Raw genomic sequence first — 15,191 nt, 5'->3', positions numbered from 1 at the left:
CCTCCAACTCTCTCGTCGAGCTTCGATCCGTTCGAGAAGAGGTTTATTGGAATTCTACTCCCGAGACTGGCATTCTCCCATTTGGCCCTTAGAGGGATGTTGTGGAGAAGGATCCGTTTAAGATAAGACGCGAAATACTCTGATCCATTTCTTCCGGTAAGAAGTCAAAGCTTTTGAAAAATTTTCTCTGATGGTCATTTTAAATAGCTCAGAAACAATGTGGGTGTTCACACCTGTCCTGTTATTATACTCTGGTGTATTTTGTGTTTGTAAATTGATTTAAAAGTATAACCATATAACCACATAACCAGTTAACCTAATAACCAAGCAGTTGTGAATACACCAATTTATGCATAGAATCTGCTTTCTTAATGTGGGGTAAAAGCCGTTTAAGCAATTGAAGGGTAAGGGTGGTATGGTTTCTACTATCGGTTTTGACGCATGTAAGTTTCTTGGTTATAAACCAATTTAAAACCAATAATAAAATGCTTTACTTTAGACACAACCATACATTTTAATGCAACGTTTAAATATAAAGTGAGCTTTAAAGTTACAGGTTACTTGATAAAACGGCCCTAAATGATGTCTACGTCTACTTATATAGATCGAATTCTATTTGGTATCGCTAGAAATAAACCTGTCAATGTGTGACTTACCTAGCGATCATGTAGCAATATAAATTAATTGGTGCTTTCATAAATATTTTCTTTAATTTAAGCTCCCATGTCAGCTTTTTATTTAGAAACCTGCCTTGTATCTACAAGTAAAAGAAAGCGCAAGGCCTAGGCTCTTTTTGAGGGAAGAGCTGCAATCACAGGGAATAGAACCATCGCCGTCTTACTAGTAGTAAGGTTGAGTCCCTGTACCGCAGACTATTTAAACACCAAGTTCACGCATGCCTTAGACCACCTCAAAAAGAGAATCCAGAAACCCACATACCTTTCAACAAACCAATCATCCAAAGTTTTCTTTAAGGCCTAATTCAATGGATAAGATAACACTACCTTGTCTTTGGTTTATTCATTCTTCGCTGGATGAAAACACTTCCCCGCTCTTTCACGACCGGAATAGGTTTCATTTTAGTAATCTGATGACACCACTTTAATTATGAGTGAAATAAGTGAAAGCCTATGCTTACATTAGTAAACAAATAGAATATCTATTTATTAAAATGTACTCAGTCAAACAAGCCATCCTAAATCTAGTATCGGTATTCTTTTTAGACAAAAATACAATTTTAACGACCTCGGCAAAGCTAACCGTGAATAAATTTGAAAAAAAAATGTATGGCCAACCTATGAATGACATATTGAAAAAAAGTTTGTACTCACCCATAAGCGGACATCGGGTCGTATGAGTAATATCCAGTAGTTGGCTGTAGGCCAGCTGATGTCCAAGCGGTCATTTCTGTGCCACCAGCTGAATCTTTCAATGCATATGGATTACTCTGTAGATAGAAAAAATAATGAAATATTTTTTTATCAAACATCAAGTAAGTTTTTTTTTAATAAAATGCGTACATATGTATAAGTATTTCAGATATAATACATATATGAAGCTTTTCCACGTAATATAAAGCGAAATCTTGTAAATTAGCCTAAACGAAAACATTTTGTCAAAAAGTAGTATAATGGAACTTCTTCTTAGGCCCCTTAGAATTGTTTTACTGCTCAAGATTGCTTCGCGGCCACATAGGTTTTTTCTTTACAACTATTTGTATGCTTGCTTCGTAAATGTACCTACAAATCACCTCAATATTCAAACATACTTAAATACATATTTAGATATGTATGTATGCACATATGTATGTACTAAGTAAGCATGTTTAAATAAAACACGTATGTACCTACTTGTATGCCCGTGATTACATTTCGATTCGCAAATGGCAACAAATGTTATTAAAACATCGATCGTTTGCTTAATAAGTACGTTTGGTGTTAGGGAATTAATCAATTACAACGATGTAAAATGTAAAAGTCGCGCGCTTAAACGAGTAATAGAGATGTGACTTGTAATGGAGATAGCAAACAAATCAATACACACACACACACACACACACACACACAGACGAACACATACCGGAGGCACCACATAAAAACAACGAACAACGCTATTAGCGCCATTTATAGGCAATGGCCCATTAACAGAACAGCGCGTTGCGAATGTGTATTTTATGCGAATAAAGCAACAAATACGCAGCCAGCCGGCCATACGCACTTAAACGCAAATACATAAAAAAAACAAATGTAGAAAACCAGTTAACCGCCTCTCCCCACCTCTCCACCTTATTGTCGATTAATAAAAAATAAAAAATAAATAAAAACAATCACTTGCGTAATCGCTGAACGTTTGCAAAAATATTTTCCCACAGTTTTTATGAAATGACAAAATAACAGGTTGAATAAAATTTCGATTCAAAAAAAAAAACAAATGCATTAAAATACAATAAATTACGTATGCCATTTTGTTGATGACAAGAGCACAAGCAACAACAACAACAACTAAGAAATATTTATAAATAAATTAGAAATTAAAATTTATAATTCAACAAATTGTTAGAGAGCAGCGCGCCAATACAGCGAATGCTCGTACGAAAAAAACAACAAAACGAAAACCTGCTGCCAACGCAGATCCGCCATTGTTTATGGTATGGCATTTGCGCGCTGCTGCTAATTATTACAAGCCTAAAATAAAACCGATTTGTATAAACGTAGCCGAAAAAAGTCACATTTTTTGTATTGAAAATTTAGGAAAATTTTGACATGGCCAGCATTTTGCATATTTTTCACATTTTTTTTTAGCCATTTTTGTCCAAACAAAACGGCGGTCATCACGGCTCTCACGCTCTACGCAACAAAGCGTCCATTACACGGCTACTTATGTAAATGTGTGTGTGTGTGTGGGTGTGTGCTTGGTGAATTTATTTCATTGAAAATGCCATAAATTTATAGCCGCATGTAAAATTATTGGTCGCAGCGCACACAGTCTGCTGAGAGGACAGCCATGACGGTGGCGCTGTTGTGGGCAGCAACATCTGCCCTGGCGACTGTTAACTGTTTTTGTTTTTGTTTTTTTTTTACTTCAAATTCACTTTGAATTGTTTCATTTGTTTCGGCTTCGGTTTCGGCTGGTTGGTCATTTGATTTGTCTTTTCTTTTGATTTATAAAATATAATTAACATTTTTAATTGCTTTAACATGATGTTAAGCAGCTATTATATTAATTTCTAAATTTCAGTTTCATACCTCCGTTGACACGGCGTTAAATGTACAGATGTATTTATCAACTGACATTTATTTGAAAGCATGTTCAACACGAAGGCACAATTTGTTTGCGAAACGTTGAAGAAGCAAAAAAGTTTAATTTGTGAAGAAGTACAAAGCTGATCTGAGTGGATACTTCGCATAAGCAGCTGAATTAGTTATGAACGTTGGAATATATGGAAAAATTGGTAATAAATTTTTAGTAACTAAAAAACCTGACAGACATTTTTGCTAATGTTAAAAGTTGACTCTGTTGCAGCTGTACGCTATACATAGACCCTTTGGTAGTACATCGCGATACAAGATGAATATTGAAGATTCAACATCGTGACGAATCTAAGGAGCGCCTGCAGTCCCCTTTGAAGACATTCTCCAGTTTTTCAAACGGCCCAATTTTCAGATATTTAATCGAGTTCCGTGAAAGTACCGCACTATATTCCATGGAGAGCGCAGGAAAAATAATCTCGTGATCTTTGAGATGGCCTTTACAAATAAAAAGATTTGAATGTTATGACCTGTAATCAAAAGCTTGATACAAAAATTTTTGCTGTTTTGTGCATCAAGGAATCCATTTCTATGGTCGCAAGAACCGGAAACGCAGTTTTTTTTATGGTTTTGGCATGCTATTTTTAGGTAAAAAAAATAATCATCAACAATTACAATTTTTTTTTTGCCGTTTTACGACCTAAAAAAGCTTGCAATGAACTTGAAAAAAAAATTAAAATGCGTCTATCGATTCTTGCGAACATGGAAATGGACTCCTTGACAAAAGAATAGCAAGAAAATGTATTCAAACCCTTTGAAAAGTCGATTTCATCATGGTTTCCGATATCGACATCGTTATCATTATATTTATCGTCGTTATCACCATGCACATGACGTTTTTTGTGGATATCAACAATTTTGATCATTAGTAACTTGGATATCGATAATTATTTTAATTGTTATCGATAACGATCATTACCGTTATTTTAAAAAATTCTGTAATTTTTACCGATACCAAACTTGTCATCGTCTAATTTACGCACTTGCATTATTTTTCCTATTTGAACAGGTGCTTAGCTATTTTAACCCTTTAAAGCTTAATGAAAAATTTCGTGAGCATTTAAGACTTGTTATTACTTTTTGAAGAGGATAAATGTATTTAAACCAAAAAATTTAAATTACACCAATTTAAACCTCAACTGGTATTGTAAATTTGGCATACATAACTAAATGGTTGTGCGCGCCCCGCCGATGCCAGTTAAGGGTTAAAGATTTTTAACTTCGCCTTAATATAATTTGCAACTCACACTGTATCTTTTTACTTGCAGGATTGTAGGGTTTGAGGCCGTGCTCCTCAGTACGAATATTGTTATGCCTCACATACCTGATTTAATTTCCTGTCACACATAAAAACTTACAGTCGCCCCATCGAACAAACTTACCCTACATACTCTACCCACTTACCTATACATATGTACTTATATGTGTGTAATGTATACCTTTATGCACTATTTAAATTTATTTAAACCCACACATTGTCGCACAATGGCATCAAACCAATTTTGTTTGTTTTCTTCCATTCAATTAAAAAAGTTTTTCATTAAGAATTATTACCAACAATTGACAGTTTTTCTCCTTTCTTTTAATTTACATATTCTACAGGTGCCTCGACAGTTCCTTTTATTTCTTCAATGCCATTCAAAAAGTTTTAACTGCTCATTTACACACTTCTCAGTGTCTGATGCTTTTCCTCTAATTAACATTAAATTTCATGCGCTCGTAAATCTTTAAGCATCTTTCGTTCTACCTTTTTCTACTTTGGACTTTTTGAATGCTCCAGCGAAATATGGTCAAAGTTGGTGCGTTAATCTAATAAAGGGAATTTTTGTGAAACCTCAATGGCCACACGCTTCACATGCGAGTGGGGAAATGTTCATATATACATACATACATATGTATATTTGGATATGTTCCACATACACATGTACATGTATGTATGTATGTATGTGTGAACCCACAACAAATGCAATCATTACAAAAACTGCATTAAGTTGAATCATTCATTTGTTTCGTCGATTTGCTTCGCTGCTTATTGCTGATGGAAAGTTTTTTCGTAGATTACTTTCGAAAATTGCAGTTTGGCAGTTTGAAAACTGTTATTGAAAAAGTTTTGCATTGCATGCAATACCATTCCACTGCTGAAAGCGGTCTCATTAGTGTAGTTGCAATTTAGTCATAAAGCCTACGATGCAAATTTATATGAGTATGTGTGCTCGTACAGCACATATATACATATGTATAACAACAGATCCAATTAGTTGAAGTGCTGTGCAATTTTTGGTGTCTAGGCATAATACTAGTGATGCCATTTTCTGTAGGGTTATAGTTTCTGGCGTAAGCAAACAACATCGGCAAATTGGGGAAGAATCGCGTAGTTTAATCTGCCTTTTTTTGAAATTTAGAAAAAACATCAAATATTCGTCAAAATTTTAAACTTTTTAATCAAGCTTTTTTTGTGCGAGCTACTTCAAACTGGCACTTTATTATACTAAAATAAAATGGCCTGAAAAATGCCAAACTTTTTCAACAATTTTTTGGATTACAAGTTGGAAATTTTTATGAATTTTTCCAAGTTTTTTCAAAGGTGAAATTTTTATTTACATAGTTTTTATTATAGCGTGAACTATATTTAATAGAACTGTTTTTTTTTTTGTATATATGTACGAAATTTTATTTCATTAAAAATAGTGAACGCCAGTGTACAATGTACATAGAACTCGTAGTAGGATATTTTTTTTTATTTGAGAACTAGCAACAACTCCATACATTTTTTTTACTTTTAACTGAGTAGTCCTTTCGTGACGAAGAAGAATTGTTTTTTTTTATATATGTACGAAATTTTATTTCATTAAAAATAGTGACCGCCAGTATACAATGTACATAGAACTCGTAGTAGGATATTTTTTTTTATTTGAGAACTAGCAACAACTTCATTAATTTTTTTTACTTTTAACTGAGTAGTCCTTTCGTGACGAAAATAGCACTTGGGTATTAGACTTTCCTTATAGCTGCTTCGATTACCTCCACTTGGGCAATAACAGTGACACGCCCTTTGGGCTATTTGAGAAAAAAATATGCTGCGGAGGCTCTATCAGAGACGGTGGATAGATTAGCTTAATGGGTTTTATTTACAAAAATACAATAGGCATAGGCAGGTTTCAACGAGTGAAGATCCAGCAGCCTCGACTCGTTCTAGTCATACAAATGTATATACGCAAACTGCCTGTTGTTTTTTATAAAAAATATTAGGGATATCTCAAAGCGCTCAAAATTTCCCAGATTTTTTACATGAGGAAAACCAATTTTTCGTGTAAATGGTAATTCCTGTTTCCCTTCAGAAGACTTCCGAGACTATTAACCAATTGTTTATTTAACCATTTCTTAATATTAACTTTTTTGTAGGTCTCCCAGAAACAAAAAAAAAACAAAAAGAAGTCTTACAAAATATTTCTTCCCATTTTTTGTACATTTTTAGCACGATTTTCTATAAAAAGCATAACTTTAGACTTCAATTAGTATTAAAAATGGTTAAATGAAAAATTTGTTATTATGCTTTGAAGCCTTCCGAAGATAAACAGGGTTTACCGATTGAAAAATTTTAAATTTCTATTCCGTTCTGCGAAAAAATGTTTTTTCCACACTTAAATTACTTACACAGGAACTTTGAGCGAGCTCTAAATATTCTTAGATTATTTTCCATATAGAACAATCCGAGGGGGAGAAGATTTAAATTCCGACTTGACTTTTTTGGACCACCCTAGTCTATAAAATTAAGGCAAATACTAAATATGTACGGTGTTAAGGTCCAAACGACCGACAATTCATCATAAGTTTAAGAAATGCCAGTGATCACTGCTTCATTACATTTATAGCACATAACTTCCTGACAAAAAAAATTCATAATGTTACCAATTCTTTTGCATTATCTCAATTCGTACTTGAACGCTTAGCCGCTTCATTGTTCAGTCGTATATTATGCACTTGTACATACATATATAATACTCTCATTTTTCTTTAGTATTTATGACTGCAACGATGTACACATGTCACAGTTGCACTTACATATGTTGCTGTTCATGTTTATGCAACATTGAATTTTCATTTTACGCCACACTAAATATGTATGTATCTACATAGTACATACATATGTAACAAGTTAGACGACCCAATGAAGACGATAAGGGGAAAAAATTCAAAATAACGTGCAAAACAGTGAATAACTGACGTTCTCACACAAAAACACACACACAAACAGCCGCATACGAGTATCTCTGGCAACACTTCATAAGCCCATCCGGCCCTACACCACCCAACACACTGCGCCATGATGCACTCACTTCATTTTATAATTTGGATTTTATGTGAATGCTCTAACATGATTGGCAAAATGTCGTTAAGAATGTGCGGATAGACTTGCATTTGTTTGAGTAGCAACTAGTACTACGACCATGATTCAATAATACAAGGTTAGATAATTATTGACAGCTGCGGTTTGACACTCCCTTACAAAAGGTTGCATTTACGAAGGGCAGAGAAAGGGCAAGAATGCAATCCCTTGTTGCGTAAATGGTAGTAGAAAAGTACGCAAAGTAGGCAATTAGTAGTGGAATTCCTTTTGTAAATTCTAATGTATTTGCAGGAAATCTGGCATTTTAAACGAAATACTCAGCGCTTTTAAGACGTCGGTCCGCCGTTACCGGTCCTCTGGGTCGGGCGGTCGGTCGGTTGGTCTATCGTCTCACGGGGGCCTTTATGTGGGAGGGGGGTTTGTTCGAACGTTTATTGACCGCACCGCTCGTCACAGGCGTGTGTGTTTGTAATTGTTGTTGCCTGCTTGTCTTGTTTTGCATTTGCTGCTTGTCTTTGCAATATAGCCTTTGTTGCACAACAAACACATTTTTGCTCAGCACCAATTCAAGTTTTCAACGCTGAAATTTGATATTTTATCGCTGCGATTGAGCAAAGCAAAATGATATCATTGCAAAGTGCAGAACGCTGGGCGGAGGAGGTGCATGAGCGGCGGTGCATAGTCAGCGGCAAGGAAGGGCTGCCGAGTTGATATGGCTCCGTGCTCACTAGCTTGAGTGAAAACGAAGAACAAATGATGGCCTCTGGCCTGTAATTGTGTGCAACGAGCGTATACATGTGACTGCACTGACGAGCTACAACAATAAGCAACTGAAAGCAACGACAACAGCTCGTGGTAGTATAGAAAGCAACGACAATCACCAAAAATAAAATTAAAAACAACAAATCGCAATGACACAACAGTCAACAAAATAATGTCAATGCAACAGCATAACAAATATTGGCAGCAACAAGAACAAGCGGGGATGTCGCAGCAGTTCGCTTTCGGCCGGGGCGGTAGTTGCTATCGTCTGTAGTAAATAGTTGCTACTCAAACAAATGCAAGTCTATCCGCACATTCTTAACGACATTTTGCCAATCATGTTAGAGCATCCACATAAAATCCAAATTAATAATGAAGTGAGTGCATCATGGGCGCAGTGGTGTGGTGTAGGGCCGGATGGGCTTTGAAGTGTTGCAGAGATACTCGTATGCGGCTGTTTGCTTGTGTTTGTGTGTGTGAACGTCAGTTAGTCATTGTTTTGCACATTATTTTGAATTTTTTCCCCTTATCGTCTTCATTGGGTCGTCTAACTAGTTACATATGTATGTACTTTGTAGATAATACATATATTTAGTGTGGCGTAAAATGAAAATTCAATGTTGCATAAACATGAACAGCAACATATGTAAGTGCAACTGTGACATGTGTACTTCGTTGCAGTCATAAATACTAATGTAAAATGTGAGTATTACGTATGTATGTATGTACAAGTGCATAATATATACTGAACAATGAAGGGCTAAGCGTTCAAGTACGAATTGAGATAATGCAAAAGAATTGGTAACATAATGAATTTTTTTTTTTTGTTGGAAGTATGTGTGTATAAATGTAATGAGCAGTGATCACTGGCATTTCTTATTATGATGAAGTCGTTGGATTAACCGAATTGTTACTTAATTTTATAGACTAGGGTGGTCCAAAAAAGTCAAGTCGGAATTTTAATGTCTCCTGATTGTTCTTTAAAATAATCTAAAAAGTAGTTCGTGAGCTGCTCAGTCTCGACTGTGTAGAATAATTCACAAAGGTTTATGAAACAGATACAAATTTGTAGAAAGTGAGTGTCATTTTTCATCGGTCAACCGTTTTTTTGTGCATATCTGTTTATGCTTCAAACGATAAAATACAATCCAATTTTTCATTTAATCGAATATTTGAAGTATTAAATTTTCGAAGTTTAATTATATTGCTTTTTAACGCGTGCGTAATACACTGTCATTTAAACAGTTGAAGACATGATGTTTTTCTTCCAACTTTTATTGCCTTCCTTTTTAGTATTAATTTTTTCTATGTGTCTATGGCTTTAGACGCGTACGGCTAAAATGTGTTGTACAGTTATATTAAGAAGGGTAAATAATTGGTAATTCTCGAATCTCGAAAAAAAGGTTGCCCCATTACATCGAGACGAAATGTTTTCCTCGTAAAACGGGACTTTGGCGCCTTGTCGCCCCCAATATATTTTGTATAAAGAATACTACAGGCGAGTTTGCTATGTACATTTGTATACTAACGAGTCAGGCTGATCTTCCTCGCTATGAAATTGAAATCCTTTGTATTTTTAAATAAATCATTCTTTAACTGATATCACGTTCAAATAGATCTTGAAGCTATGTTTCTAAATAAGTCAAAGGGCTTCACTCTATGACAATGTTAAGGAGAGAATAAATCAATAACAAGTGCATTGTCCACATCTTAAGTAATTTAGGATTGCTAGTTTCATAAAATATACTACATATATGAAATGTATGGCGTTACATTTAATAATAAGTATATAGAAAAAAAACAATTTTTTAAATATAGTTACACAAACTGAACAAAATTTCACCTTTGAAAAAATTTTGAAAAATTCATAAAACTCCAACTTGTAATCAAACATTTTTTGAAAAAGTTTGGCATTTTTCAGGACCATTTTATTTTAGTATAATAAAGTGCAAGTTTGAAGTAGATCGCTCAAAAAAAGCTTGATTAAAAATTTAAAATTTTGACGAATATTTGATGTTTTTTTTTAGATTTCTAAAAAGGCAGATTAAAATACGCTGATTCTTGCCCAATTTGCCGATGTTGTTTGCTTACGCCAGAAACTATAACCCTTATAGAAAATGACATCCCTAGTTATAACAAATTATGCCTACACCAAAAATTGTACAGCACTTCAACTAATTGGATCTGTTGTTATACATATGAGTGATACATATGTTGTACTGTACGAGCACACATACTCATATAAATTTGCATCGTAGGCTTTATGACTAAATTGCAACTACACTAATGAGACTACTTTCCGCAGTGGAATGGCATTGCATGCAATGCCAAAACTTTTTCAATAACAGTTTTCAAACTGCCAAACTGCAATTTTCGAAAGTAATTCGACGAAAAAACTTTCCATCAGCAATAAGCAGCGAAGCAAATCGACGAAACAAATGAATGGTTCAACTTAATGCAGTTTTTGTAATGATTGCATTTGTTGTGGGTTCACACATACATACATACATACATGTACATGTGTATGTGGAACATATCCAAATATACATATGTATGTATGTATATATGAACATTTCCCCACTCGCATGTGAAGCGTGTGGCCATTGAGGTTTCACAAAAATTCCCTTTATTAGATTAACGCACCAACTTTGACCATATTTCGCTGGAGCATTCAAAAAGTCCAAAGTAGAAAAAGGTAGAACGAAAGATGCTTAAAGATTTACGAGCGCATGAAATTTAATGTTAATTAGAGGAAAAGCATCAGACACTGAGAAGTGTGTAAATGAGCAGTTAAAACTTTTTGAATGGCATTGAAGAAATAAAAGGAACTGTCGAGGCACCTGTAGAATATGTAAATTAAAAGAAAGGAGAAAAACTGTCAATTGTTGGTAATAATTCTTAATGAAAAACTTTTTTAATTGAATGGAAGAAAACAAACAAAATTGGTTTGATGCCATTGTGCGACAATGTGTGGGTTTAAATAAATTTAAATAGTGCATTAAGGTATACATTACACACATATAAGTACATATGTATAGGTAAGTGGGTAGAGTATGTAGGGTAAGTTTGTTCGAGGGTCGACTGTAGAGTTTTTATGTGTGACAGGAAATTAAATCTGCTATGTGAGGCATAACAATAATCGTACCCGAGGAGCACGGCCTCAAACCATACTGGACCCAATCCTGCAAGTAAAAAGATACAAGTGTGAGTTGCAAATTGTATTAAGGCGAAGTTAAAAATCTTTAAGCCATAACTGGCATCGGTCGGGCCGCGCACAACCATTTAGTTACGTATGCCAAATTTACAATACCAGTTGAGGGTTAAATTGGTGTAATTTAAAACTTTTTGGTTTAAATAATTTCTTCCTCTTCAAAAAGTAATAACAAGTCTTATATGCTCCCAGAAATGTTTTCATTTAAGCTTTTAAAGGGTTAAATAGCTAAGCCACTGTTCAAATAGGAAAAATAATGCAAGTGCGTAAATTAGACGATGACAAGGTTGGTATCGGTAAAAATGACGGAATTTTTTAAAACGACGGTAACGATCGTTATCGATAACAATTAAAATAATTATCTTTAATATTTTTTATTGAGCTTTGTACCACGATTGTTTGTTAGGAAAAATTGAAAAAGCAACAAAGTCTAAGCGGTAGAAGTTATAGCACTATTTCGGAGATCACCACATCTCTTCTTCAGACTTCTTTTTTCTAGACTTCCTAATAAACAATCGTGGTACAAAGCTCAATAAAAAATATTAAAAATAAAATTTTAATAAGCCACAATAACATTGATAAAATAATTATCGATATCCAAGTTACTAATGATCAAAATTGTTAACATCCACAAAAAACGTCATGTGCAGGACGATAAATATAACGGTAGCGATGTCGATATCGGAAACCATTATGAAATCGACTTTTCAAAGGGTTTGAATACATTTGCTTGCTATTCTTTTGTCAAGGAGTCCATTTCCATGTTCGCAAGAATCGATAGACGCATTTTAATTTTTTTTTTTCAAGTTCATTGCAAGCTTTTTTAGGTCGTAAAGGCAAAAAATTAAAAATTTGTAATTTTTGATGATTTTTTTTTTTACCTAAAAATAGCATGCCTTAAACCTTAAAAAAAAATAAACTGCGTTTTTCGGTTCTTGCGACCATAGAAATGGAATCCTTGATACACAAAACTGCAAAAATGTCTGTTACAAACTTTCGATTACAGGTCAAAACATTGAAATCTTTTTATTTTTTAATTATTTTAATAATTATAATTATTTTTCCTGAGCTCCAAATAAAATATAGTGCGGTACTTTCACGGAACTCGACTAAATATCTGTAAACTATGCCGTTTGAAAAACTGGAGAATGTCTTCAAAGGGGACTGCACGCGCTCCTTATATTCGTCACGACGTTGAATCTTCAATATTCATCTTGTATCGCGATGTACCAAAGGGTCTATGTATAGCGTACAGCTGCAACAAAGGCAACTTTTAACATTAGCAAAAATGTATGTCAGGTTTTTTAGTTAGTAAAAATATATTACCAATTTTTCCATATATTCCAACGTTCATAACTAATTCAGCTGCTTATGCGAAGTAACCTCTCAGCTCAGCTTTGTGCTTCTTCACAAATTAAACTTGTTTGCTTCTTCCACGTTTCGCAAACAAATGGCGCCTTCGTGTTGAACATGCTTTCAAATAAATGTCAGTTGATAAATACATTTGTACATTTAACGCCGTGTCAACGGAGGTATGAAACTGAAATTTAGAAATTAATATAACAGCTGCTTAACATCATGTTAAAGCAATTAAAAATGTTAATTATATTTTATAAATCAAAAGAAAAGACAAATCAAATGGCCAACAAACCGAAACCGTAGCCGAAACAAATGAAACAATTCAAAGTGAATTTGAGGTAAAAAACAAAAACAGTTAACAGTCGCCAGGGCAGATGTTGCTGCCCACAACAGCGCCACCGTCATGGCTGTCCACTCAGCAGACTGTGTGCGCTGCGACCAATAATTTTACATGCGGCTATAAATTTATGGCATTTTCAATGAAATAAATTCACCAAGCACACACACACACACACACACACATACATTAACATAAGTAACCATGTAATGGACACTTTGTTGCGTAGAGCGTGAGAGCCGTGATGACCGCCGTTTTGTTTGGACAAAAATGGCTAAAAAAAAATGTGAAAAATATGCAAAATGCTGGCCATGTCAACATTTTCCTAAATTTTCAATACAAAAAAGGTGATTTTTTCGGCTACATTCTACATACAAATCTGTTTCATTTTAGGCACAATGAAGAACGTAAAATAAAAGCTTGTAATAATTAGCAGCAGCAGCGCGCAACTGCCATACCATAAACAATGGCGGATCTGCGTTGGCAGCAGGTTTTCGTTTAGTTGTTTTTGTTTTTATACGAGCATTTGCTGTATTGGCGCGCTGCTCTCTAACAATTTGTTGAATTATAAATTTTAATTTCTAATTTATTTATAAATATTTCTTAGTTGTTGTTGCTTGTGCTCTTGTCATCAACAAAATGGCATACGTAATTTATTGTATTTTAATGCATTATTATTTTTTTTTGTGAATCGAAATTTTATTCAACCTGTTATTTGGTCATTTCATAAAAACTGTGGGAAAATATTTTTGCAAACGTTCAGCGATTACGCAAGTGATTGTTTTTATTTATTTTTTATTTTTTATTAATCGACAATAAGGTGGAGAGGTGGGGAGAGGCGGTTAACTGGTTTTCTACATTTGTTTTTTTTATGTATTTGCGTTTAAGTGCGTATGGCCGGCTGGCTGCGTATTTGTTGCTTTATTCGCATAAAATACACATTCGCAACGCGCTGTTCTGTTAATGGGCCATTGCCTATAAATGGCGCTAATAGCGTTGTTCGTTGTTTTTATGTGGTGCCTCCGGTATGTGTTCGTCTGTGTGTGTGTGTGTGTGTGTGTGTGTGTATTGATTTGTTTGCTATCTCCATTACAAGTCACATCTCTATTACTCGTTTAAGCGCGCGACTTTTACATTTTACATCGTTGTAATTGATTAATTCCCCAACACCAAACGTACTTATTAAGCAAACGATCGATGTTTTAATACATTTGTTGCCATTTGCGAATCGAAATGCAATCACAGGCATACAAGTAAGTGCATACGTGTTTTATTTAAACATGCTTACTTAGTACATACATATGTGCATACATACATATCCAAATATGTATTTAAGTATGTTTGAATATTGAGGTGATTTGTAGGTACATTTACGAGGCAAACATACAAATAGTTGTAAAGAAAAAACCTATTGGAGCAATTAATTTAGGTAATTTTTCTTAAATATGCGGCCGTGAAACAATTTTGAGCAGTAAGTAAAACTGTTCTCAATAAAACGCAAAAAAATAACCAATTCTAAGAGACCTAAGAAGAAGTTCCTTTATACTACTTTTTGATAAAATTGTTTAAGTTTTCCATAGCTCAGGCTAATTTACAAGTTTTATATTACGTGGATAAGCTTCATAATTATTACTGAAATACTTATACATGTGTATGCATTTTATTATTACTTGATGTTTAATAAAAAAAAATCATAATTTCTTCTATCTACAGAGCAATCCATATGCATTGAAAGATTCAGCTGGTGGCACAGAAATGACTGCTTGGACATCAGCTGGCCTACAGCCAACTACAGGATATTACTCATACGACCCGATGTCCGCTTATGGGTGAGTACAAACTTTTTTTCATTATGTCATTCATAGG

The 15,191-nt window shown here is 34.3% G+C and overlaps 1 protein-coding gene across 1 annotated transcript in view; it reads right to left on the bottom strand.

Annotated features, from left to right (window-relative positions):
• Positions 1 to 1,275: 1,275 nt before the first annotated feature.
• LOC108368327 (homeobox protein araucan-like) overlaps positions 1,276 to 15,191 on the bottom strand; it is a 35,395-nt gene continuing 21,479 nt past the window's right edge. Inside the window, exon 3 of the mRNA XM_017623173.1 lies at positions 1,276 to 1,447. Coding sequence (XP_017478662.1) covers positions 1,328 to 1,447 — 120 coding nt within the window. The 3' untranslated portion in view covers positions 1,276 to 1,327. The remainder of the gene's footprint in view (positions 1,448 to 15,191) is intronic.

The sequence above is a fragment of the Rhagoletis zephyria genome, unplaced genomic scaffold (genome assembly GCF_001687245.7).
Source record: "Rhagoletis zephyria isolate East Lansing unplaced genomic scaffold, Rhagoletis_zephyria_1.1 Rzeph_scaffold_03071, whole genome shotgun sequence".
NCBI lineage: Eukaryota > Metazoa > Arthropoda > Insecta > Diptera > Tephritidae > Rhagoletis > Rhagoletis zephyria.
This window is presented reverse-complemented; position numbering and strand designations above follow the sequence as displayed.